Raw genomic sequence first — 24,377 nt, forward strand, 5'->3', positions numbered from 1 at the left:
AAGAGTAGTCTGTGTTCGAAATATCGGCGGCTCTCGTCCTGAGGCACACTTCCCTTCATACTTCCTTACCGGTTCGCTGGATTTCTACCCGTCTACATACCCAAGACTCACGTACGACATGAGCACTGACAGCAAAGGCACGCAACCACTCAACATATTATGTGTGCGTGTATAGAGTGGTTTCACAGCGATGGCATAAAGTAGGGCTTCCCAAACTCTGCTACCCTGCGACCCATCAAAAATATATGATACCGCGTCGCAATCCCCCTTGTTTTCCCGGTTTTTCGCGATGCTTTGCGGCTTTAGAGCATGAACAGCGTGAAACGCGACATTGACGCTGGAAGTTAAGTTGGTACTCAACATAGTCACAGTATATCAATCAGCCTGGCTAGAAACCACCACAAAAAGAAAACAAGAACACGAACATCGCATGCCAACAACAATGCCTATTGCTACTCACTACGGTGAGGTTCTTTGGTAGACATCGGGTTCCGCTATACCACAGGCTTTTTTTCTTACGCAGAATAGTGGGCAGAGCATGGTCAAAGGACATCATTTACCCCCCTTTTTAATGCGTTAGCATTAGGAGTGTCAAAGTGGAAAAAGCTGTATGTGTGTGTGTGTGTGTATGAGATGGTGAAGCCGCACCTAGGCAGAGGGTTAAAGGAGTACAGAGGGCCATCCAAAAAATTTTCAGATTAAGACGTCTGATGAAAGTGTGTGTGTCATTTTATCGAATAGCGCGAAAAAAAACACAAAAGAAAAACACTCACATAAACATGGCTCCGCGCGTTCACCCTTAACTCGCCACTCCGGGTATAACGAGGAGGAGAAGGTATGATACCACGTCACCGATGACGTTAAAGAGTGAACTCGTTCTGGTTCGCCGGTCAGTGGGGGCCAGCGCCTTGTCCATTTGCCGCCGTAAACCAGTTTTGCCAGTTCTCCCGGAGAATGGGGGATGGAAGGAGCGGCCGAATCATGACCGAGCCAGGAGCAATGCTTTTTCAGAACCTTGAACAGCCGAGTAGACACCGGAGTAGCAGACAACATTTCTCTGAACCAATCAGCGAGCGTGATCCTTGTAGCGTCAGCGCGAGGTTCCAGGCCGATCACAGGCTGGTACTGCTCTCCACTGCAGTTGCGCGCGGTCGTTTTTTGCGGCGTACTTTAAATTCAATTTCTGCGAAAATTATGACTCTGTGGTGTGAATTACTTCGCATGGTGCATCTTACTGGCCTACTTAACAGTTTTATAGGAAGAAAAGCAGGGTGTTAAAAATGACTTCTGTGCTACTTCAAGTGGGGATGTAAACGGGAGATATGAAATTGAAGTAAGATAGTAAAAGGTTACCAGGTTATTGAAGGTAACTAAGAGTAATTAAAGGTAATGAAAGCAATAAAGCTGAGTTTTTTTTTTTTCCAAGTTCCCGAGTTTTTTTGCGATCTCGTGCTGAATCGGTCACGACTCCCCTCGGGGTCCCGACCCACAGCTTGGGAAACACCGGCAGAAAGGATCCAGCTTATACATTCTGCGTGCGAGTAATTCGGTGCCTCTTAATAATACGCCTTGTTGTCAGTGCTGTGATTGTAACGAAGCATTGCTGTATGTCCTCCTTGTACTATAAGCATGCGCCACATTCACGCGCTTGATGGGAATTTACTTGTACTTGACTTTCCTTCTCCAATATGTCTGTACACATACCTCCATTTTTGTGGCCTCGCAGACAGGAGTGTTCTGGGTCAGCCCTGCCACGACAACAACGACTGTTGGGGCCTGCTCTGCGTTCGCAGCGGCTTGAATGGAGGGACGAGCCGTTGCGACTGTCCTCGCAGTAGTCCCCTGTACATCCACACTAACGGTGGCTACATGTGTTCGTCAGGTAACCCGTGTCTGGTCATAGAAACCGTAAGCATCTGCTAGGGCAACACCACTCGACCGGGGTGATTTACATTTAAATTACATTTGCGATTGCTGGCAACCCTTCCTAATTCATGAGTTGTCTATGACGAGCGACCACGCAAAATATATTCGCTCAACAGTGTCTTATCGCTGCTACGGAATTCAATTTAAAGTGCCACTCCGGACTCTGAAAACAGCGTTCATTTTATTTAGTCCAGGAAAAGAAGGTTCCTGAAAAATTCTATACGCGAAATTTCAATCCTGTTTACGAACGCTGTGCATTTCTGTCATTTTTTGAAGATCTGCTGAGCCTCCACAAGTTTCGATGACGTGAGGAGCGAGTGACGTAGTCATAAGCCCACAAATAGCAAAGATGTCATGTTCTGGAGAGGGCACTCTACTACTAGCAACGACGCCGGCGTCGGGTGAGGGTCACGTGGTGGAGAAGTCACGTGACGCTGATCGAAAGAAGGGAAAATGAGAGAGATGTCTTCTCCTTCCTTCTGTTTTCTCGAAGGTCGGAGCGATCGGACGATATGGAAGACGCGAGGAGCAACGACGTTGCCAGATACCGGGCGCGCCGTCGGAGCCTAACATGACGTCACAGATCTCAAAAATAAAAATTAATTTTCTCTAGCTTTCGCGTCACGTAGAGCCAAAATATTATGCGAATGTAAGGTGAGACAAGAAGATTTCAGTAACATAACTTTGGTAGGATTCTGAAGACACGAGATATTGACGTAGTGGCACTTAAGGGCGAATCACTTCTTCAGAAATCTATGGGCGATTTTCGTTCGCACAAGACACGTGAACGCTCTAAACTATCATCTTAAGATTGGTGCTGGCGTGTTCTCTTAGCTTTTCTCTAGTCAATGACGTATTTTTCAGGGGACAAGGTTGAGACGTTGATTTTTCATAAATTAAAGTTTGGCGCGTCTCGAACATATGCTGCCATCTCGATAGAGTGACGCACACTAAAATATTTGCGAATTCGGGCTCAATACAAATCATCGGATAGTCCTGGAAAAAAATGTGTCATTGACAAGGGTAAAGCAAGGAAAACACACCTGTACTTCTGTTTTGACGATATATTACGCCGTTTCTGAGCAGTGTGCGAACAAACTTTCTGTATTGACTTGCGCAGAAGTGAAAAAATCGGCTTTGTGCGCAGCGCCTTGGAGGCGTTCTGCTGCCATGACGTAGGAAGCAGCCATACTCCATAGGTCCCAACCTCGTTCTGACGTCGCTTACGGGCTCTGTGAAGGAACTGGGGTGTTTCTGTAGTCGTGTTCGAATCCTGAGAACGGCATTGCGGGTGAACCTTCTCCTCTACATATTTAATCACCAGAAGGCAACATAGAGTTTGAAACGCTTCGTACATAATTTTCTTTCTGGCCACATTTACGTTTGACGAAGATGTTATTTTCTAGCTAAATGTATACATTACATAAAGATCTTCTTCGGCACCTCCCATTTTCAACAAATCGGGGCAGAAAACGATATCATTGGAGGTGATGGTTGGCTAGGAAGGGGCTATGCGGTGAAATTCACTTTTAAGAACGTAGAATGCGTTTTTACTATGGACTAATCCGATCGAACCAGCGAGATTTAGGCCGCGAGTGTGACCTCAAAATCTTTTCGCCTTGGCAAGCGCGGTCAGAGCCAGGGTCCTTATAGGTTCTGAAAAAATCAAGTTATTACATTACCATGAACGGGCTGCTGTATGTGCAACCACAGCATAACTGCCATGAGCCACGCGTGGAACTCGGAAAGCGACTGCACGCCAGCTCGCTTAGTTATGTGGCTCGAAGGCCTCATGTGTTTCGTTCTTTAGCATGTTCCTCGCTGAAGGTCAAATGTACAACGTCAAAAGCATGGTCCACACTCATGCGCCATAAGCATGACGCCTACAGTCATGCTGAGTTTATCGAGTCATGATCTGTCATGCCCAGTCTGTCAAACAATCAGTCAAAAAAAGAGGCAAAGTGCCCTTCTGCAAGGGGTTGTCTTGAAATGTTTATAGTGTGGACAATGGAGGAGGAAGGTCAACAATTGCTCACGAACTAAAAGTCCGGCTAATACGATGTACTTCTCCCAAAGGCAAAAAGTTGAATGACGCGTGCTCGGTAAGCTCCGAGTGTCAGTCGACCAACGAGTTTCTGCAATGCGACCAGGGCTTTTGCCGTTGCTTGCCTCCTTACGTCCTCAGCCTTAAAGACGTCTGCACAGCAAGTGCGTACCACAACGCGCCTCACTGCATCAGAGCGTGGTGTCAGCGGTGTGTCCTTTACCTGTTACAGAAAACGGCATTGCCAGGCAGCTGATGATATACTCGTCATGTTTCATGATCCTTTCCTTCATTGTTGGTGGCCTTATCTTGTGGCACGTTGGAGTGGGCAGGTACGTTTATATTGCGGACAATACGACGAATGTGCATTTTGTGGTGTACTCCGTGGCGGCAGGGCCGACGAGAGAAGTTACGGGCTCCGGGGATGGGTCATGCCCGGGCCCCTTCCTCGCGTCTCCATAGTATAATTTCTTGAATTTTCCTGTTTATATGATGACAGGACATTGCACTCTTAAAAATGAACTTGACCGCATAGCACGCTTCTAGCCAACCATCATCTCGAATGATATCGTTATCTGCCCTGATTTGTTGAAAACGGGAGGCGTACGCCTTTTCTGTGACCCCAAGCAGCACAATGTACTGAAAGTCGAGTGCAATAGGGGTGGACGGTATGTGTCTTATCAATGTTCTTTAGTTTCACGAGTCTGTTCAAGGACTTCCACCTACCCGGCCACCCCTATTGCACTCGACTTTCAGTACATTTTGCTGCTTGGGACACTTATGCTGTTCATAATTGTCACAAAAAAGGCGTACGCCTCCCATGACTTGAAAACCCGAGACGAGGTAGGGACGAAAACAGACATACACAAGCACGGTCTCAAACTCAGCTCGCCTCCCGTTTTTAACAAACCAGGGCAGGTAACGATATCATTCGAGATTATGGTTGCCTAGAAGCGTGCTATGCGGTGAAGTTCATTTCTAAGAGTGTGGTCGTACGGGCCCCTGGGCGCACGCTCCGGCTCTCCCCCCCCCCCCTCACTCGTAGGCCCTGCGTGACAGTACCCTACAGTGACCTGTGTGCAGACTCAACTGTAGTCCACCTTCGAACTCCACGGTCTAGTATAGTTTTCCCTAGGTGTGGTGACCTGAACCTGTTTGCATAACAGCACGAAACTCATTTTGGATAGTTTTGGAAGTGCTTCCTGCACTCGCAGCGAGCGAATAAGAATGGGCCATGCATGAGCAAAGCCACTGCCAAAACTATTCAGAGTGAGCCTGAGATTTCACTTTTGTGCAAACAGGCTTTGTTCACTAACAAGACTTCCTTTTTTTCTTTTTTTATCAGCTTCATATGTGTTAAATTGCTCGACCTTAGTAAGGTATTCATTTCGTGCACTCCTTATATGCCTGTGTATTCTGCGCTTTAATGTACATTCTGTGCTCTAGTTGCTAACTTCATGCATTGTATAGGCGCTGGGAACTTATATACACAAAACCTCTGCTGAAGCTTCACTGCTCTCGTACATATCAGGGCTATAAAGAGAATGCGGGTAATCTTATTTTAAACTAATACGTAAAGGTCGTGGTAAGTAAATTCGTACTTGTACAGCTCCGGTCAACCATAATAATAACACTGGGAAAAAAATTCGGTCTCATTTCCAAGCGCGACAACTGCTACCCTTGTGAAGCACTGGGAGAATGTTAAGTGAACAAAATCCTTGCGTTAAACTAACAGATCTTTTTTTTTTGTCAATTAAAGGAGTACAGAGAGCCATCCAAAAAAAATTCAGATTAAGACATCTGATGAAAGTGTGTGTGTCATTATACCGAATAGCGCGAAAGGTTTTGATGTGTGCAATTTGTTTCCCAGAAAAAAAAAACTCACATAAACATAGCTCGGCGCGTTCACCCTTAACTCGCCACTCCAGCTATAACGAGGATGAGGAGGTATGATGGTCGTCACCGATGACGGCATAAGGAGACTCGTTCTGGTTTGCTGGTCAGTGGGGGTCAGCGCATTGTCCATTTGCCGGAGAAAGGAGAAAGGCTTTATCAGAACCCCGAACAGCCGAGTAGCAGACGACAGCGGAGTAGCAGACAACATTTCCCTAGGCCAATCAGCGAGCGTTCTCCTTATAGCGTCAGCGCGAGGTTCCAGGAGGATCACACAGGCTGGTACTGCTCTTCACCACCGTTGCGCACGGTCGCTTTTTGCGGCGTATTTTGAATTCAATTTCTGCGATAATTAAGACTCTGTGGTGTAAATTACTTCGCATGGTGCATCTTACTGGCAAACTTCACAGTTTTATAGGAAGAAAACTGGGTGTTAAAAATGACTTACTACTTTAAGTCTTCCTCATGGCTCCAGGGGTTGCTGTAATCGCGCTCGGGAACGAGACCACATTTTTTTTTTTTTCAGTGTTATTATTAAGGTTGACCGGAGCTGTACCTGCGGCGTGTATACACCGCACTACCCGCGGGCGCAGTGCGGGCATACCCTTCATATTGCCCAATCCGTATAGCGACGCTGAATTTCTTTCCACAAGTACCAAGCCTGCGCGGGTATGTACACTCTTAAAAATGAACTTCACCACATAGCACGCTCCTATAGCCAACCATCATCCCGAATGGCAACGTTCTCACCCCTGATTTGTTGAAAACGGGAGGAGGAGCCTATTTTGTGTGCCATTATGCACGGCACAAAATAGGCTCCTCCTCGCGTTTTCAACAAATCTAGGGCGAGAACGTTGTCATTCGAGGTGATGGTTGGCTACACTCTTAGAAATGAATTTCACCGCATAGCACGCTCCAAGCGAACCATCATCTTGAATGATATCGTTATCTGCCTTGATTTGTTGAAAACGAGAGGCGCACGCCTTTTTTGTGACACTTATGCTGTTCATAATTGTCACAAAAAAAGGCGTACACCTCCCGTTTTCAACAATTCAGGGCAGAAACGATATCATTCGAGATTATCGTTGGCTTGGAGCGTGCTATGCGGTGAAGTTCATTTTTAAGAGTGTAGGAGCGTGCTATGTGGTGAAGTTCATTTTTAAGAGTGTAGGAGCGTGCTATGTGGTGAAGTTCATTTTTAAGAGTGTAGGTGTAGGCGATCTCCTGTGTAACAGTGAGTCCTATACATTCGTTTTTCTTGTAGCGGTGAAGGTGCCACATCCTCGTCGTCAAGGTCGTGCCTCCTGCGATCCCGCAAAGACAGCGAAGGCCGATCTCACCAAAGGATTCGCTTCCGAATGTCCGCGTCTCCGCGAAACACGTCCCCGCAGCACACGCGCCTATGGAGGCTCGAAGACAGACAGAAGACCACGTTACAGACGAACAGCGTTGCGTCCGATCACCTGGTCACGGCCTGCAAATCGGAGGTGCCTCCGTACATGTACGAACGCAACTTCGTTTCCTGCTACCAGTTCAGCCGGTATCCACCAGATGCACAAGGCGAAGAGCCTTCGGGCCAGCGCCTCAACGCGAGCTCCGAAGACAGCGTTGTCCTAGGAAACCGAGGGTTCATGACGGCGGATAGCTGCTGCAGACTTCTACGCGAGGAACTGTTGCACGAGCGGCGGTCTTCCCGATTCGCCACCTGGGTTCATACGGGGGCCCAGTCAAAAAGACGCGACGTACTTGGGAGAGACAATGCTGTGGACCCGGGCACCCGTGCTTTCTCCGAGTGGGATAATGAGTACCCTGAAGCTTCTGGACCAACAGACATAGGTTGTCAGTCTTCTTCCTCCCGTTCTTCCCCCGAGACGCAGAAGAATCACCGCGTGAATAAGCTTGGGTGGCCATCAGATTCCGTCCGCACAAAACGTAGCGCTTTTACGAAAGGGAACAGCGCTCAGCCCTCTGTCGAAACTGCACTACGCTACGCCACGGGCCACACGCGTGCTACGGCAGTGACGTCTACGGGTGATGTTACCGTAAGCAAGCACTCGACAGCATCCGAATGCCCAAACTTACAGGGTTGCCAGCAGTTAGTCGCCCACGGTGCCAGCCCGGAGGCTTCGGTCGAAGATGAGACCGCAGCTGAAGTCGGGGAGACGGCTTTCGCTGATAGCGCAACGTCGACCGTGATGGTCAAAGTGAAGTCGTCCAAGCCACAGGGGGACACATGCGAAGGTATAATACGCAAAGAACACGTTGTTCCTTCTGATAACCGATTTCTCTTGCACGTGCACTGAACGTAGGACTATACATTTAAGAATCATCGCCCCTATAAGACAGTACTATATGTTTAAACGTAAATGTTACTATGGGAGACTGTCCATTGCCGCGACTGTTTCAAAAGAATTCGTCCTTTCTGTAAAAAAAGAACGACGAGCTGTGCGTTTAGGGCACAACCGTAAACAAAACAAAATAAAAGCAAAATAGATTTTCAGCTGTATCGTTCGCTACAGCGGTTCACCTATGACGCAAACTACTTGAAACATGTGCTTATACGATGTGTACGTGTGTACAATGTGGAGTACGAGCCGTCAGTTGATTTTGACATTGGAGTTGTATTGGACAAACCATATGCAAATTTTATCCAGTGGAACGTCGTAGTTCTGCTACGAGAACGAGCGGCACGCGTTCACACCCGATCTCGATTTGCGCATGCTGCTTCACCTCGTTGAACGTCGAGATGACTGAGCCAACGCCTAAGATAATAGAGAGTTTTAGCTGACTGTGTTGACGTTCCGCTCCCGCTTACGATGATCCGCTCAGCGCGAGGGGAGCAGGGGTAAGAAAATTGGTTTTAGCAGGGCGGTCATCATGTTTTCCGTTTCGCACCGCTAACGGCGCACTCTGTCTTTGTGCACGGGAAGTAGTAGAACAAATGCGAGTGATTGCCTAAGCTTTTTCCAGTAAGAGCAAGGCGCTGTTTATTATTACAGTTTTCATTATATTTGAAAATAATTCCAAGACTGGTGCTTTCATAATAAACTGAATATTAAAAAAGGCCGGTCGGCTTTCGCATAGCCGAGATCCTCGTCGATCCGAAAACGCTTCCGGAGCCGCTGCTGAGACGCATCGCCCTCAGCAGCAGCAAAAGACGACGAGGGCAGCAGCAGGTGCTCATCACTGGTGGGAACCATCCTGATACCCGGTAGTGCGGACCGTCTCGCTCTGCTCAGAGAGCGCGGCAGCGGAGAGGAAGCCCCGCTCCGCTCACCCGTTAACGGCCAAATGTCGCGCGCATGCGCAGTTGTGTGCTCGCTCGCCGGCTGAGCGGAGCGGGAGCTCTGTAACGGTCAGCTAAAACTCTCTCTAATGAACCCCCCCCCCCTTTTTTTCCGCCCTCACTACGGCATATGATTCTGTGCCTACAAGTGGCTGCACATGCGGCACCTTTTCGTACGGGGGATCGGACTCGCTCGAAACGTTACCACAAGGGAACTGCCATCCGTTGGTCACGGAAGGCGTTGCCTTCCGTTGGCTGCTTCATTCCGCTAAACTTGACGTGCTTGTTTTCTAAATTCATCACTTACTATTGAAATTCGGCGTACTATGTGCGTATCTCATATTTATTTGTTAAACAAACAAATAAGCAGCGACTATTTTCCCACCACATCACTCGCTTGTGTGCTGTCGTTCGTTCGTTAGTTCGTCACTTTATTATCATGAAACTCGACAGACCAGAGCATGGAATGGCGGGTGGTTTCGTTTTTGCCATTTCCGGTTCCCGTTAGTTCGCAGAGCAGCATGAAGATAACGGTTAACTGCGTGCATTCATCATTGGACTACTGTTGTCTTCGGGAATACATGCCTACATTCGTTACGATTTATTGATTTTGCTCGCAAAGGGTTGGCAGTGCCGCAGACTGTCCCTCAGATAAAATATGATGCACGTTTGATATGACAACGTTTACCTTGTGATACCGATAGCACTACTCAATTCTGCACGCACCCAAAAGGCCAGTACGTACAAGTCCCGACAAACGTTTACGGAACACGCGAGCGGTGTATTTTCGCCCTGATGCGACGCCCTATAGCGGCATGCGGAAGCGGGCTTGTTCACTCGTTCCGGACATCATTCCCTTCATAGGCTCTTTGCGCAGTTTATTCCACGTGACTGCACAGGGTTAGTAACAAACGGAGCAGCTCCGCTGTAATTGGGGGGGAGAAATTCGTCCACGTAACACTGTTATGACCGACGGATGGCTGCGCCGGGGCAGTCACGCTCGAGGATAGGAGAATACCATTGACGGCGAGCCAAGTCCGTTCTGTATAGGGTCCTCATATATTAAAGGGACTATGAAATTTCCCGAACCCCCATACTTTTTTTCGATGGAAACTATTCTTCCCGCAGAGAAACTAATATACCACAAATTTTTCCGGACGAAATCGCTCCACTCTGCGAGGAGCGCGCGCTGGAAATGTCTCTTCCGCGTTCCTCCTCTCCCGCGCATATTTCCCTGCCGATGGTGTAACTGTCCGGACCGCACTTCGGTTCCCCGTTACGTCACCGGTGTTGCACAATGGCAAGTAATGCCGCGAGCTCGCGCTGTGTCTGCCGACACTGCCGATCGCGCGAAAGTTGCTGTCATGGAGATTTCCACTCCCGATGAACGCATACGCGGGATCCTACGGCGCATGCTCCTGGCGGGATTCCTCGGCTCGGCAACACGTCACGATGACGTGTTGCTGAGCCGGCCGTGGTCGCGTCAAGTTACTCGCTGCGTCTCCGCTCGGCAGCTCGTCACGGCGCGGCGCCAGTTGTCCTCCCTTCGCCGCTCCGTTTAAATTCGCTCCCGAGAAATCCGCTCGCGCGACGAAAGTAAAATTTCGGTTATAGACTCAGAAAAATGTCTTCTTTCGAACGAAACGAAGAAAAAAATCGTTTCATAGTCCCTTTAAGTCTGGTTCTCGTAGCTACGGCTGCCGCAGCACGTTCGTGATTGGCGGAGTCTTATAGACACAATAGTAAGGGTACGAATTTTCATACCCGCACTCATCTCTAGTAATCAGCAAGTATCGTCACCATTCCGTGGCTGGATTGGCCGCCGAAACAAAACTCACTGACGTCACGACAGCGAAAGCGCTGGCTATAAAATTAAACTACAAAGCACTCAAGAAAACACGTGACAACGTTTTCTTAGCTTCCGTTTCAATTCCAACTGTGACAGCTATTTTGGAAAATTAATGTCGAGTGTATTTTATTGTGCTTTTCATTGTAACGTAGGATGAGTTGCAAACAGGAGCAGTGTTACCATGGCAGACGCGGAATGTTTTTGTTCAAAGAACTGCAGATACACTCTTAAAAATGAACTTCACCGCATAGCACGCTCCTAGCCAACCATTATCTCGAATGATATCGTTATCTGCCCTGATTTGCTGAAAACGGGAGGCGTACGCCTTTTTTGTGACACTTATGCTGTTCATAATTGTCACAAAAAAGGCGTACGCCTCCGGTTTTCAGCAAATCAAGGAAGATAACGATATCATCCGAGATGATGGTTGGCTAGGAGCGTGCTATGCGGTGAAGTTCATTTTTAAGAGTGTACGTGACGAGGACAGGGGGCAGTACAGAGACAAGGAGTGCTTTGTGATTATGTTCTTGTCCCGTATCCGCACTACAACCTCTTTGGACAACAACAACAACAAACCGAACAGTTCGCGTTATAATGGGAATATTCCTGCTTTTCTGCGTTTTTCAACTATGCTGGCTGTGCCAAAAGGCAGACGAGTCTGATGCGTACCATTTTATTGAATGACAAGGTTCACCAATGGCAACGCGTCTGCGGCAACACTCTGACAGACATGCCGAAGTGACAGGAAAAGTACAGGAACTTTCGACTGACGGGGAGATGACACACATGAACGAGTCCCTTGCTGCTCTGTGCGTCATCGGCTCCAAGGTCCCCTGCACTACGACCGAGGACTCCGCGGCGCAGCCCACGGTTGACACTGCTCTGGCGTTAGCCACCCGTGAACGACCGCGTGGGCTCTTGTCCATGCCAAATGCCAGGATAGCCAGCGATCGCTACTCCGAGGTGCGGAGTCGGGTCATGGAGACACTACAGCTGGACCTGACGGACGCATTTATGTATAGTACACCCGTGGTAGATCGACTTCGTAGTGTGGACAGTCGACGTGACTACCTAAGCACAAAGTCAATGCGGCTACGCAGCGACGAGCAATGGCCAGACTTCCCCACGCTCTTAGGATACCTGTCCAGTGCATCGCGCTGTGTCCGCTTGTCTTACATGTCACAGAAGACAGTTCAAAATGAAGATGAAAACAAAGCGGAGGAAACGTCCAAATTTGGCGAGCCTTAGGTCATGCTTTGTCTCGCTGTCAATCTTTCACTCGAGAGGACGAGGTGTAGTGCTCTAGCTCCAAGTGCTCGCTCTAGTGCCCCAAGCTCTAGTGCGCCCCAAGCTCTAGTGTGCTTGCGAACTGCGGTAGAGTAGGGCCACAGAACACAATCGTCGAAATAAAGTTGTATCTGGCTTTCAAGAGCTAAGCATGTGTGTAATATATTGAGCGCGCTTACTTTAAATCCTAGTATAGCGGCAAGTAACGGCCAGTCAAAGGGAACATGGTTGAGAGGCGCCCCAAGGGAAAAACAACGGGAAGGGACAACGTCGGCGCAAAGTCGGCCCATGCAATGTACGGTGTCAGACTAAAGGGCGAAACACATGTACGACAAAATGCACGACCCGTCGTGCGACGAGTCGCACAGTTTCGTGTCACGAGTTGTCGCGTGCTGCATCAGCAGATACATGGGCGGCGACATCCTTACGACATGTCGCTCTGAACCGCCGTGTTGCTGGTGGTGCTAGAACAGCGCGGCCAGAGATACACTCGCTTACACTTTATTTAACATAACGAAATGTGCTCACAGTAAACGAGAACAATTCATTCCTTATTTCACGTGTCTTTCAAGGCGCAACACGACGAAATCAGCCACTGTTTGCATTCAGAACACACACTGTCCGCCATTTTTTCTCGGATCCATCGCATCTACCAGAGAGGCAGCATCATTGGCTGCTTCGCTCATGACGTCACTACATCCGCACGACGACCCGCCGACGGGAGCGGAGATATCTGAGCAGTTTTCTCGCGCTGCGACTTGTCGCAGAGCGCTGCTGCGACGACCTATTTCTCCAGAATCAGTCCCACTCCCAGGTTGCTTTGCGCTGCGACGCGTCGCACGACGGGTCGCACATTTCGTTGTACATGTGTCTCAGCCTTAAAAGTTGTCCACCCGACCTACGTAAAAGTGACCGGGCCAAGGTCGGGGATTGACATTGGCCTAACGCGGCCCAACTTAATATGCTGGAGGTTTTGCCAAACGTACATGCCAGACCTAAACGACACAGGGCCAAGGTAGGGCCAGCATGAAATCGAGATTGGTTGCAGCTCGGAGTCTCCCTGGCTTCACCCTATAGCCAGCAATCTATTTTTATTGATGGGCCGACCATGGGCCCCACAGCTATAGAGCAGTAGACCTGACGTTGGATGGACGTTATTCGTACTAAATTGTCTCGCGGCATAGGGTGACGATTTATCAGTATTTGTTGCTCGTATTTCCCACAACGGACAGTTTTAAAGCACATAAATTTCCCACAATGGACACGGCGTTTCAAAGTGGATAAAGTAGAGAGAGGGAGAATCATAAAAGCTCGCAATATGCCCGAGACCACTAGGACCAAACAGCTAACAAAGAAAAGCAATTGCATTTCTCGTATTGCCAACTCTCAAGACGGGACAAGCATAAGAATTTCTTTCCTGAGGAAGGCAGGGAAGGGTAACGGGTGTATTTTCGTTACCGTTTCCATTTTCGTTACTGCTATATTTTCGTTTCCGTTAACCGTTTCTGATACCAGCCTTTCAATTTCGTTTCCGTTACTGTTTCCGTTACTGTTTCCGGTAATGGAACGGCTGTTACAGAGCTGCGGGAGGACAGCCAGTCCGGCTGTGTCAGCACCCTGTTTTGCCCAAGTGCTGCTTTGGTGTCACGCGTACACACTACACAAGTAATTTTACGTCGTCGGGATGCACACATCTTGCAAGGTTTTTTTAAAAAAATTAGGAACATGTCTTCAGTCTTCAGTCACTCTGAGTTCAGCAACTCAAGATTGACGTAACCTTCATCCAATGTCGCATTCATAAGCGGGCGCTCTCAGTAGTAAATAATGCTGCCACGGCCACGGTGAAGTGGAAAAAAAAAGTAATATATAAATAACTAAAAGTCGTATGCTGTCATCCTCGTGCTATGGTGGAGTATAGTAAGGCGTTGATGTCATGGAGTTATGAGGAGCGGGACGAGGTAAGTGAGGGATGCACCCTCGAGATCCATTTTGCGCTTTGTTTCCATGCTCACGTGTAGTATTTAGAGCATTACAGGGAATGGAGTTATCAAAATACCGAAATAAAACGAAACGTCACGCAAATGACATCGCACAACAGGAAAAGCCATTACCCGAATTCAATACCGGACGATAATTTTCGTTTCCGTTTGTTTCCGGTAATGGAGGACCGTGGTATGCGTTTCCGTTATCGTTACCATATCCAATTTCGGTAATATACCGTTTCTGTTTCTGTTACCATTACCGTTAACCCTTCCCTGGAGGAAGGACAGATACAATACATAGGTAGGGCCTGACTTTTTCGGGTTTTATTTTTGGCCAAATTCGGGGGGTAAATATCGGGTGATATTTTTCATTTGAAAATTCGGGTGTATTCGGGTTAAATCCCGTTACGGCATATTCTGTCGTCAGGAATTCGGGTGCATTCGGGTGATTTTTTTTAAATAAAAATTTGTCGTAACATGGAACTAATGTTTAGCAATGTTAACAAACTTTATTTTAATGCACGCTTATCAGTGTGCCACGCGACCGGGATGTTTTCGGGTAGATTCGGGTTAAACCCGAATTTTAGATTTCGTTCGGGGGGTAAATATCGGGCGGATACGGGTTTAACCCTAAAAAGTCAGGCCCTATACATAGGTTGTCTCGCGAGCTTCCACAAATTCGATAGTCATCCATCAACCCATCAACGCTCTGCCCTCAAGGGTATCTTCACCTTTCTGGACACCATAGGACTTCGATCCTTATTGCGAAGGGGCTCATTATTTCATTCCCCGCATCACCACCAGCAATGGGGTAGAGTATCGCCCCTGGCGGTGAAACTCCTCATTCATCATCGCGTAATAAAGTTTTTTTTTTTTTTTTTTTCGCTGGTCCTGTTGGCGTGTGAGTCAAAATGAAGAGAAGGGTAGTCGACGCGTGCACAAACAACAATGAAATGAGGAATTGCTGGTCGTATTTGCTCACCGTGACGACAACGTCTCTGTCTCTTACTGCTTTTGGTTTGAGACAATCACTTGGCCACTCGAAAGTGCTACACTCTTAGAAATGAACTTCACCGCACAGCACGCTCCTAGCCAACCATCATTGCGAATGATATCGTTATCTGCCCTGATTGGTTGAAAACGGGAGGCGTACGCCTTTTCTGTGACAATTATGAACAGCATAAGTGTCACAAAAAAGGCGTACGCCTCCCGTTTTCAGCAAATCAGGCCAGATAACGATATCACTCGAGATCATGGTTGGCTAGGAGCGTGCTATGCGGTGAAGTTTATTTTTAAGAGTGTACACCATTCCGCGTTACCCTCTCCCCCAAGGAAACATACCGAAATTGGACCAAGCTTTGCAAGGGTATGGTTGCCCAACCTATAGCCGTGCTTTGCAAGCGCTTGGCCAACGAGCTCGTTCTTTGTATAGATCTGCCCCCATGCCGACGGCTTGCAAAACCTCGCTCTGCCTATATCACTATGCAACATTGCGCCAACGTTAGCTTGCCGAAAGAGTCGTTGGCCAACTGTCGATCATCCGACTTTTTGTCAAAGAGTCTTTTTTGTTTGTTTGTTTGTTTCGAGGACACTCTTAAAAATGAGGGGGGGGGGGGTGTCGAGGTAGCTTGCCGTTGTTGGCCGCACTCAAGTGGGCATCGTCACGACTATAGCAAAAAAAAAAAAAAAAAAACGAAAACAATGCAGGTGCTACGCTCTTAAAAATGAACTTCACCACATAGCACGCTCCTAGCCAACCACCATCCCGAATGACAACGTTCTCGCCCCTGATTTGTTGAAAACGGGAGGAGGAGCCTATTTTGTGCCGTGCATAATGGGAACAAAATAGGCTCCTCCTCCCGTTTTCAACAAATCAGGGGCGAGAACGTTGTCATTCGGGATGGTGGTTTGCTAGGAGTGTGCTATGTGGTGAAGTTCATTTTTAAGAGTGTAGCACCTGCATTGTTTTCGGGTTTGTTTGCATGCAAGGCCGACATGGGCACGCCTATATTATACAAAACTCTGAATAGCCGACGACAATAGACGACGTCGTTCGCCAACAACTGAGAGTGACATCATACTGACGTTGGTCCAAGGTGCAGTGGCCGACTATATTATACTGAACTTCCCATTTACCCTATATGGGACCAATGTGAGGCCAATATTGAGATGATACCTGGGCAATATGGGGTGTGCATTGGCAATACTGGAGCTCGATATCGGCTGACCGTATTAGGCCTTGCTTGTGCGGGGTTGTAATTGTAAAATTGCTCCAACATTGGGAATCCGAGGTAGCCTATATTTGTCCACAAGAAAAAAAGAAAAGAAAAGAAAGCGTAATTTTCCACCTTTTGGGGCAGAAGTGTGTTGTTACAGATTCTCTACCTTTTCGTGGTAGAAAAGAAGGGGTAGAAACATAGTTCTACCCGGACACTTTAACCTTGGGGTTGAACAGTTGTGTCCCTCTATCGGCAGGAAGTTGCACCCAATGGGCGCAAACGTTCCACTCGCAGGTGTCGAAGTATTCTACCTTTTTGGGTATGCAGTTTCTGCCAATGGGGAGGAAGACACGTTCACCCCCAGAAAGGGACCCACATTAGGGTGCTGCCTGGGGTATACCGCTAGTTCCGTAGTCCACCGAGAGCGTGGTGTGGTGACCTCCTTTCCTGGAGACGGACGCTGCGGGTGTTTACCGATACATGTTATTATGACATCTGCGAGAAATCATGACCTATGAATAAAGTGTGAACAACATTCACAAGTGACCTTGCCCCCCCTCTCGGTACGCCCTTGCCTGCGTCACCATGATCTTCCAAGACACAAGCCATGCATCCGCGTCTGAAGCCATTACGACGATGATGAAAATAAATGCCATGTTTCAAAAGCAGCACGTGTCTTTGAGAGCAGAGCTTTCTTTGTGCACGAAAAAGGTCTAGAACTCGCAGGGAAGCAGAGCTCGCAAGATGGCAAGAAAAACAGGCGAGATGGTGATGACGGACATAGTTAAAACTCAGAGACACATATAGGAGACGTCGTGTTGTGACCGTGTCGTGTGTCCCTCGGGAAGCGTTCAACCTTAGAAAGCTAAAAAAAGAAGAGAAATAAAATCCCATCACATAAAAACCCGAAATAAAATCACATATAAGTCCGGTGAAAGAGGCGGTGAGCAATTGTCCTTGTACTTCATACCAGTGAGTTATCCAGACCCCTACACCCCCCTAACACCCCCAAGTGTTTAGTGACACCCCCTAACCTTTTCACCTGTGTCCCCCCTACAGGGGGTGCCATTGCGATTTCAGCTTTAGACACATGTCGGTAATGATATGTCAAGCTGTAATGACGTAACTATATAATAATGACCCCCCCCCCCCATTTTTTCCAACACCCCTCCGTGCTTGTGATTCTGGATAAACCGCTGCTTCATATAGAGCGCGGTCCATTCGGGCAAGGGCGAAGAGGCCCTCCCCTATATAGAACCGATATTTCGAACAGAGTCTGTTCTTCTTCTGTGCATCGTCTTCATCATTGGCATGGTAGGGATGACCGGTGGCAATCTTAAGGCCGAAACTCATACGGCGGAATTATCGGAAGGCCGAAAATCAAAAGGCCGAAAAATCAAAACACCGAACAATCACAAGGCCGAAAATCAGAAGACCGAAAAATCAAAACACTGAACAATCAGAAGGCCGAAAATTCAGAAAACCGAACTATCAGAAGGCCGAAAAGTCAGAAAACCGAATTATCGAAAGGCCGAAATATAAGGAACCCAGGATACGAAAACTTTTATTCCAACTGCGATAAAAAATTATCTCTACAAATTAAGTAGGATAGACTTGCTGTGAATGAATACAGCAAATAAATTATTTCACCGAACTTCGCGTTAATAACGTACTTTCGATCACTTAGGGGAAAACAAAAAAAAAAAGGAAAAGTAGGCGTATGAACCACTGTGTTATTGTATGTGTTTATTTTACACAATGGCAATAAGTTAAAATGAAAAATTACGAGCTATGCGATGATACTTCCCATTCTAATCCCATTTTCAACAAAGGCTTCAACCTCGGTCATTCCTAAAACCACTTCCCTATCATCAGCTCTGACTCAAACCCGCGCCTAATTGTTCGGCCTTTCGATAAGTAGGGTGAGTAGTCGAGTGAATGACCTGGGACAACTGATGACTATTCTGGAAGAAGTCATATACTGTGCTCCTGTGTCAGGGGACAAGCGTGGTCATTATACAGTTCTTGAAATAGAACGGTACAGAAAGTTGCAGGCCAAGCAAAGGGGAAAAAAAAAAAAAATCCTACAGATCTTGTCATAGATATCCTATGTAGGGGTAAATTCACGATGGTCATTAACTGGGTTTAAGTTATTTCTGTATAGCAAACGATTCAGACGGTTGCTTGTTCAGATCACGTTCAGGTCACCAAATGTAGGGAAACACCATCTCCTCTACAATCCATTCAGTGGGTGATACAAGTCATTCACTGGTATTCACCCACGAGTCACTTTCTTTTTGTAGTAAACATGTTGTAATTTTTTTTTTCTCCAGCCAGTTTATTTCTGAGCACTAAATGCTACACACTTCAATTATTCGATTGCTGATACAAGAGCCAGGAAACGTTTTTATAATCTTATGACAAGAACAGTCCCATTCAGGGTCTTCTGTCGCTTTGGCCTTTCCATTTTCGGCCTTCTGATTTTCGGCCTTTTGACTTTCGGCCTTCTGACAGTTCGGCGTTATGATTTTCGGCCTCTTGGCTTTCGGCCTTATGATAGTTCGGCGTTATGATTTTTAGCCTTTTGGCATTCGGCCTTCTGATAGTTCGGCGTTATGGTTTTCGGCCTTCTGATAGGCTTCCCTCCAGTCCTACCACGGTCCTACCATGCCGTCATCCCTGGAAGCCTATCAGAAGGCCGTAGGGCATGGTAGGGATGGCATGGATGTTAAAGGATCATGCGAATTATGGGTCGACAGCCCCGGGGGAAGAAAAAGGTTCATTCAAGCTTCTACGACCGAGGTCAATGGGCCGCTTTGTTAGAGTGTAGAGGGGATCACGTGAATGAAGGCAACTTTGCACCAGACCGGTATACAAAAATGCGAAGTTCACAATGAAGTGGAGGAACAACGGGACGAAACGGGACGACAGGCAGGCATGGGCGAACATTCCGAAAGATAAGGAGGTTAGTGGTTACGTGGGGGGATTTTCAAAGCACACTCTTTTTTTTAGATATATATTTGCGACACGTAGGTGTGCCATGCAATAAAGAAAGTATAGTAGCCACGGAAAACATAACTGTGTCGATAGACGATGAAGGGGACAGAATATTAGGAGGAAAAGGGTCTGGGCGTATTTTAGAACACTTCAGTAAGTCTTAAACACTTCATAAATATCTATTTTGCCTCTTTAAAAATGCCTATTTTTGAGAGATCCGGAATGGTGAATCTGGGTGAAAACTTTTTCGGTCCTCCTCTGTACTGCTGTCTTCATGAGCTAAGATAAAGAGCCAAAACCTAGCCAAAAGCCGGATCCAGGACAATTGCTCACCGGACAGTTGCTCACCGGACAATTGCTCACCGGACAATTGCTCACCACAGAACCGCTGAAGCCGGACAATTGCTCACCGCCTCTTTCACCGCACTTATATGTAATTTTATTTTGCGGTTTTATGTGATGTGATTTTAGTTATCGTTTATGGTGCTCATATACTTGACTTTTTATTTGTTAGCTGAACTTGGGTGTACCTCGAAATAAAGTGATCGAAATCCCCATTTCAAAACAAACTACTGTGAATAAATGTTATCTGGCTATACAATGCACAGTTGCGCGCGGGAAACTGCCAACAGCGAACTTAGACTAACCTGGACATAGCGGTGCAAGCACTGAACTTGGACCAACATAATAATAAACTAACCACCGTACTGTTCAGTCGTCTCCGCCCTACTATGCATAACGGGAGCTAAAATGTGGCTTTCGTTCGCTAAACCGACTTGGACAGATATAGAAAATTCGTTAATTTTAGTGGTTAAATAATGATGTGATTTTAAGTCTTCCCCGTCTCGTGTGTTGGAAGATCCTGGTGACGCAGGCATGAGCGTATCGAGAGGGGGACAAGGTCACTTTGTAAAATTGCGCACTCTTTATTCATAGGTCATGATTATTTTCTCAGAGTCATCATAATATGAACCTGTGAACACCCGCACAGTCCGCAGCGTCCGTCTCCAGGTAAGGAGGTGACGTGGTTGCACGCTTTGCCCCCCTGGAAGCATTTTGCTGCCCCCCCCCCCCTTGGGAAATAATCCTCTAGGAACGCCCCATGGACGCAGGTCCTGACAAAGACGCTTCAGGTGTGCCTTCAAGTGGATGACCTCTCGCCTCCCCCTCTTCACTGGTGGATTCCTAGATCTATTTGAAGCAACTTACACAGCTAAAAAAGAAGTTCAGCTAACATAAAAAAGTCAAGCGCCAGAAACGCGAAATGAAATCCCAATATAAGTGTGGTGAAAGAGGCGGTGAGCAATTGTCCCGCCTCAGCAGTTTTTGGTGAGCGATTGTCCGGTGAGCAATTGTCCGCGCACCCCAAAAGCCAATGGGAACGAGCCCAGACAGTCCTAGCGTTTTCTTCCTTTTCTTTCTTTTTTTTTTGTTTTTTACTGAGTCACCACTGGCGTTTTCCTATTTTATTCTCGCCCGCCGGACGTCTGAGGGACATTTTAGGGACATTCCTGGGATCCCTGAGGTGACGCTTCTTGGCCCGCCCTGCTACAGTCCCGAGCCCTCATCCCGAATGACATCGTTCACTCCACCTATTCCTTGATAGCGGGATGCCTTAAAACCCGTTAAAAACCCCCGTACCGAGGAAACAAAAAGGACAAAGGAGGGAGGGTTTAACGGTTATAGGAAATATAATCAACCAACCTGTCCGCCCGCATTACCTTATTCAAATGTGTACCGCTGGCGCGTTCCAGAAATCAGAAGCGATTACGCTATCATCAGTGGCGTATGGCCAGGTCTCTAAGGTAGCAGGCCTCAATACGACCCCCCCCCCCCCGAAGACCGTGGGTGCGCCCACACACAGGTACCTGGGCATACAGCCAGATGAGAGATGAACATATAGAAAATAATTTGAACGTTTAATGATGCGACTACACATACACTCTTAAAAATGAACTTCACCACATAGCACGCTCCTAGCCAACCATCATCCCGAATGACAACGTTCTCACCCCTGATTTGTTGAAAACGGGAGGAGGAGCCTATTTTGTCCCATTATGCACGGCACAAAATAGGCTCCTCCTCGCGTTTTCAACAAATCTAGGGCGAGAACGTTGTCATTCGGGATGATGGTTGGCTAGGAGCGTGCTATGTGGTGAAGTTCATTTTTAAGAGTGTAGGGTGTCATGGCAGGTGAGGCTGCGTCACGAGATTCCGCCCACTCATCCGTGGAAGGCTCCTGCGATTGGCTACCAGCGTTTGCACGACGCCTCCGCTTCGCGATGTAGCGCCAGCTCTCTCTCTTCCCTCAGTCCCCACTTGGCGCGCCGCACTATATTCGTGCTCGCGGAGCGATTCTTGTGTGAGGGCGGGGCCAAGTGTATGACTTATGTTGTCACTGAGAGACTTACACAGTCGCCGGAAACTGCAAGAACTTTCGCCATCCTCACACTAGACCCCCCCCTCCCCCCAATTATAATTTATAGAATTTTTTGTACTCGGATTTGTACATCTGCGTGGGTAGACCCGGGGCACGTAGGGGTGTCTCACCCCTCCCCCCCCCGCCACACACCCACCCAAGCATCCCGTTTCCTACGCCACTGAGTACCATTATGTAAAGTGATTTCAACTTGTTACGTGGTGACGTTCTCCTTTTTTACGTGTAAATCTACACTCTTAGAAATGATCTTCACCGCATAGCACGCTCCTACCCAACCATCATCTCTAATGATATCGTTATCTGCCCTGATTTGTTGAAAACGGGAGGCGTACGCCTTTTTTGTGACAATTATGAACAGCGCAAGAGTCACAAAAAAAAAAAAAAAGGCGTACGCCTCCAGTTTTCAACAAATCAGGGGCAGATAACGTTATCATTCGAGATGATGGTTGGCTAGGAGCGTGCTATGCTGTGAAGTTCATTTTTAAGAGTGAAGAACTTCACTGCATAAGACATTCCTACCGAGCTGTCATTCAGTGGCACCGTTCTCTCCCGTAATTTGTTGAAAATGGGGTAAATCCGCCCATGTTGTGCACTGTGGACATTCATTAATCCTAAAAAAAAAAGGAGAAAAGAAAATAGGCGTACTCCTCCCGTTTTTAACTAATCGGGAGACAAAACGACATCACTCTGAAGGACGCTCTTATGTTGTGAAGTTCTATTATACAATGGCAGTGATTCTAATTTTCGGCGTTTTTACGGAATTTTGGCCTTTATCGGCAACTATTGCGCAGAATGATGTACCGTCATCATTATCCCGATTTGTAGAAAGTGCGAGAGGCGTACAGCTTTTTCGCGACAGTTAGCGGAACTGATAAAGTGTCACAAAATGTGTACGCCTCCCGCTTTTCAAGAAATCGGGTGCGAGAAGAACGTTATTCGGGATCGTGGTTTGGCTAGAAGCATGCTATGCAGTGAAGTTCTGTTTGAAGTGTGACGAATCGCCGCGCATCAGAACTATATAAGGACATTTCCTCGTGCAAAGCCGGGATTTCATTTTTTTTTGTTTTGTTTTTCCTTTTAGACGAGGAGAGGAGTGATCGTCGACACTTTTCCAGCACCCCTTCCCTCCAGAGCCGTCCTCCAAATGTCCTGCAACACCACCCCTCGTTAATAATAAATAAATAATAATAAAAAAAAGGAAACACGGGAAAAGCTATCAGATATCACCCGCTCCCCGACTTACTTACGGAATTCCACCCCCACCCCTCCAACACGAAAGTCCTGCAAAATCCCTGGCTATACCGATCATACCGATACTTTTCTAGATCACTGTAACACCGATATGACGGGGCGACGCAAGCGGCAACTGTTGAACAACTGTTCCAGACTCAGAACATCAATTCCCACCATATACCGATATGTTTGGATTTTTTTTTCCCCGGAAAATTTCGTGTTTGCAAAAAGACATTTGGCGGGTCTCTTTCGGCAGATGCTTCACCCCCAGCGCAGTTCAGTAATCATTACTACGTATGTCATACAGGACGATAGTTGCTTCCGAGGAAATGCCACAAAAATTTGAATCTAAAACTGACGTATGTGAAAGACAGTTTGAAAAGTTACGATGTGTTCTTGAAATCTGGTCTTTATGTTTTAGGAAACGGTACGCGAAATCTGTGATCGCTTGCTGAAACCCCGAGTTTAATAAATTTTCCCATTTCACAAGCCAAAAAAGAAACACAGAAAGAAAGCTCTCTTCCATTTTCCATATTATTTTCAGGAAAAGAAAAAAAATAGAAAGACAGCCTGCAGCATAGCTTAGCACTTCGTGGCGAAGTATTCGGCAACGAAAAAAAGAAAGAAAAGAAACCAACGTGCTGCACAACATGCAACATGCACGCGCACCGGTTGCGATCCACCTGTACCTGCAACACCTCCACACCACAACAATCGCGCCCCGACTGTCCGTGACTCACAAAGTACATACGAGATGTCACCAGCTGTCCAGCCACCAAGAAGGCGCAGACGCCAATGCCTCGCTGACTTCGACCGGAGTCATGCGCAAAAATAACGCAACATTTACATCGAGGCCCCTTTTCATGACAACTTCCCCCAAACTCATATCTTGCAACATTTTTTTTTTTTTAACCCGACGCCCAGAATTTAGCCTGCAAGTCTGCAGGAAACAACCGGGCAATGACACACGTAATCTCTCCGTGAATCTCTGAGCCACGATGATACACAGTACTTACAGGAGGATGACCTCCTTTGCAAAGGCGTCCTGAAACAGATAAAATAGTCATGATGCTTATAACTATTACAGCGGTACAGCGCATAAATATGGCGGCGAGAACGCCCTCCTCTCTTCCCCTTCGACAAACTGCCCGTCACCACCGTCACTCGGCGCGTGCGGCGGGGTTTCCTATGACGTCACCGCTCAAGGTTGTTTGTAAATCC

At 47.3% G+C, this 24,377-nt stretch overlaps 1 protein-coding gene across 1 annotated transcript; it reads left to right on the forward strand.

Moving 5' to 3' along the window:
* The first annotated feature begins 3,609 nt into the window (after positions 1 to 3,609).
* On the forward strand, positions 3,610 to 12,271 carry LOC135400508 (uncharacterized). Its single transcript, XM_064632340.1, has 5 exons — positions 3,610 to 3,623; positions 3,926 to 4,134; positions 4,203 to 4,302; positions 7,128 to 8,104; positions 11,687 to 12,271. Exons 1-5 carry the CDS (start codon positions 3,610 to 3,612, stop codon positions 12,244 to 12,246), a joined length of 1,860 nt encoding a protein of 619 aa, XP_064488410.1. The 3' UTR covers positions 12,247 to 12,271.
* The last annotated feature ends 12,106 nt before the right edge of the window (positions 12,272 to 24,377 follow it).

This window comes from Ornithodoros turicata, chromosome 7 (genome assembly GCF_037126465.1).
Source record: "Ornithodoros turicata isolate Travis chromosome 7, ASM3712646v1, whole genome shotgun sequence".
In the NCBI taxonomy this organism is placed as follows: domain Eukaryota; kingdom Metazoa; phylum Arthropoda; class Arachnida; order Ixodida; family Argasidae; genus Ornithodoros; species Ornithodoros turicata.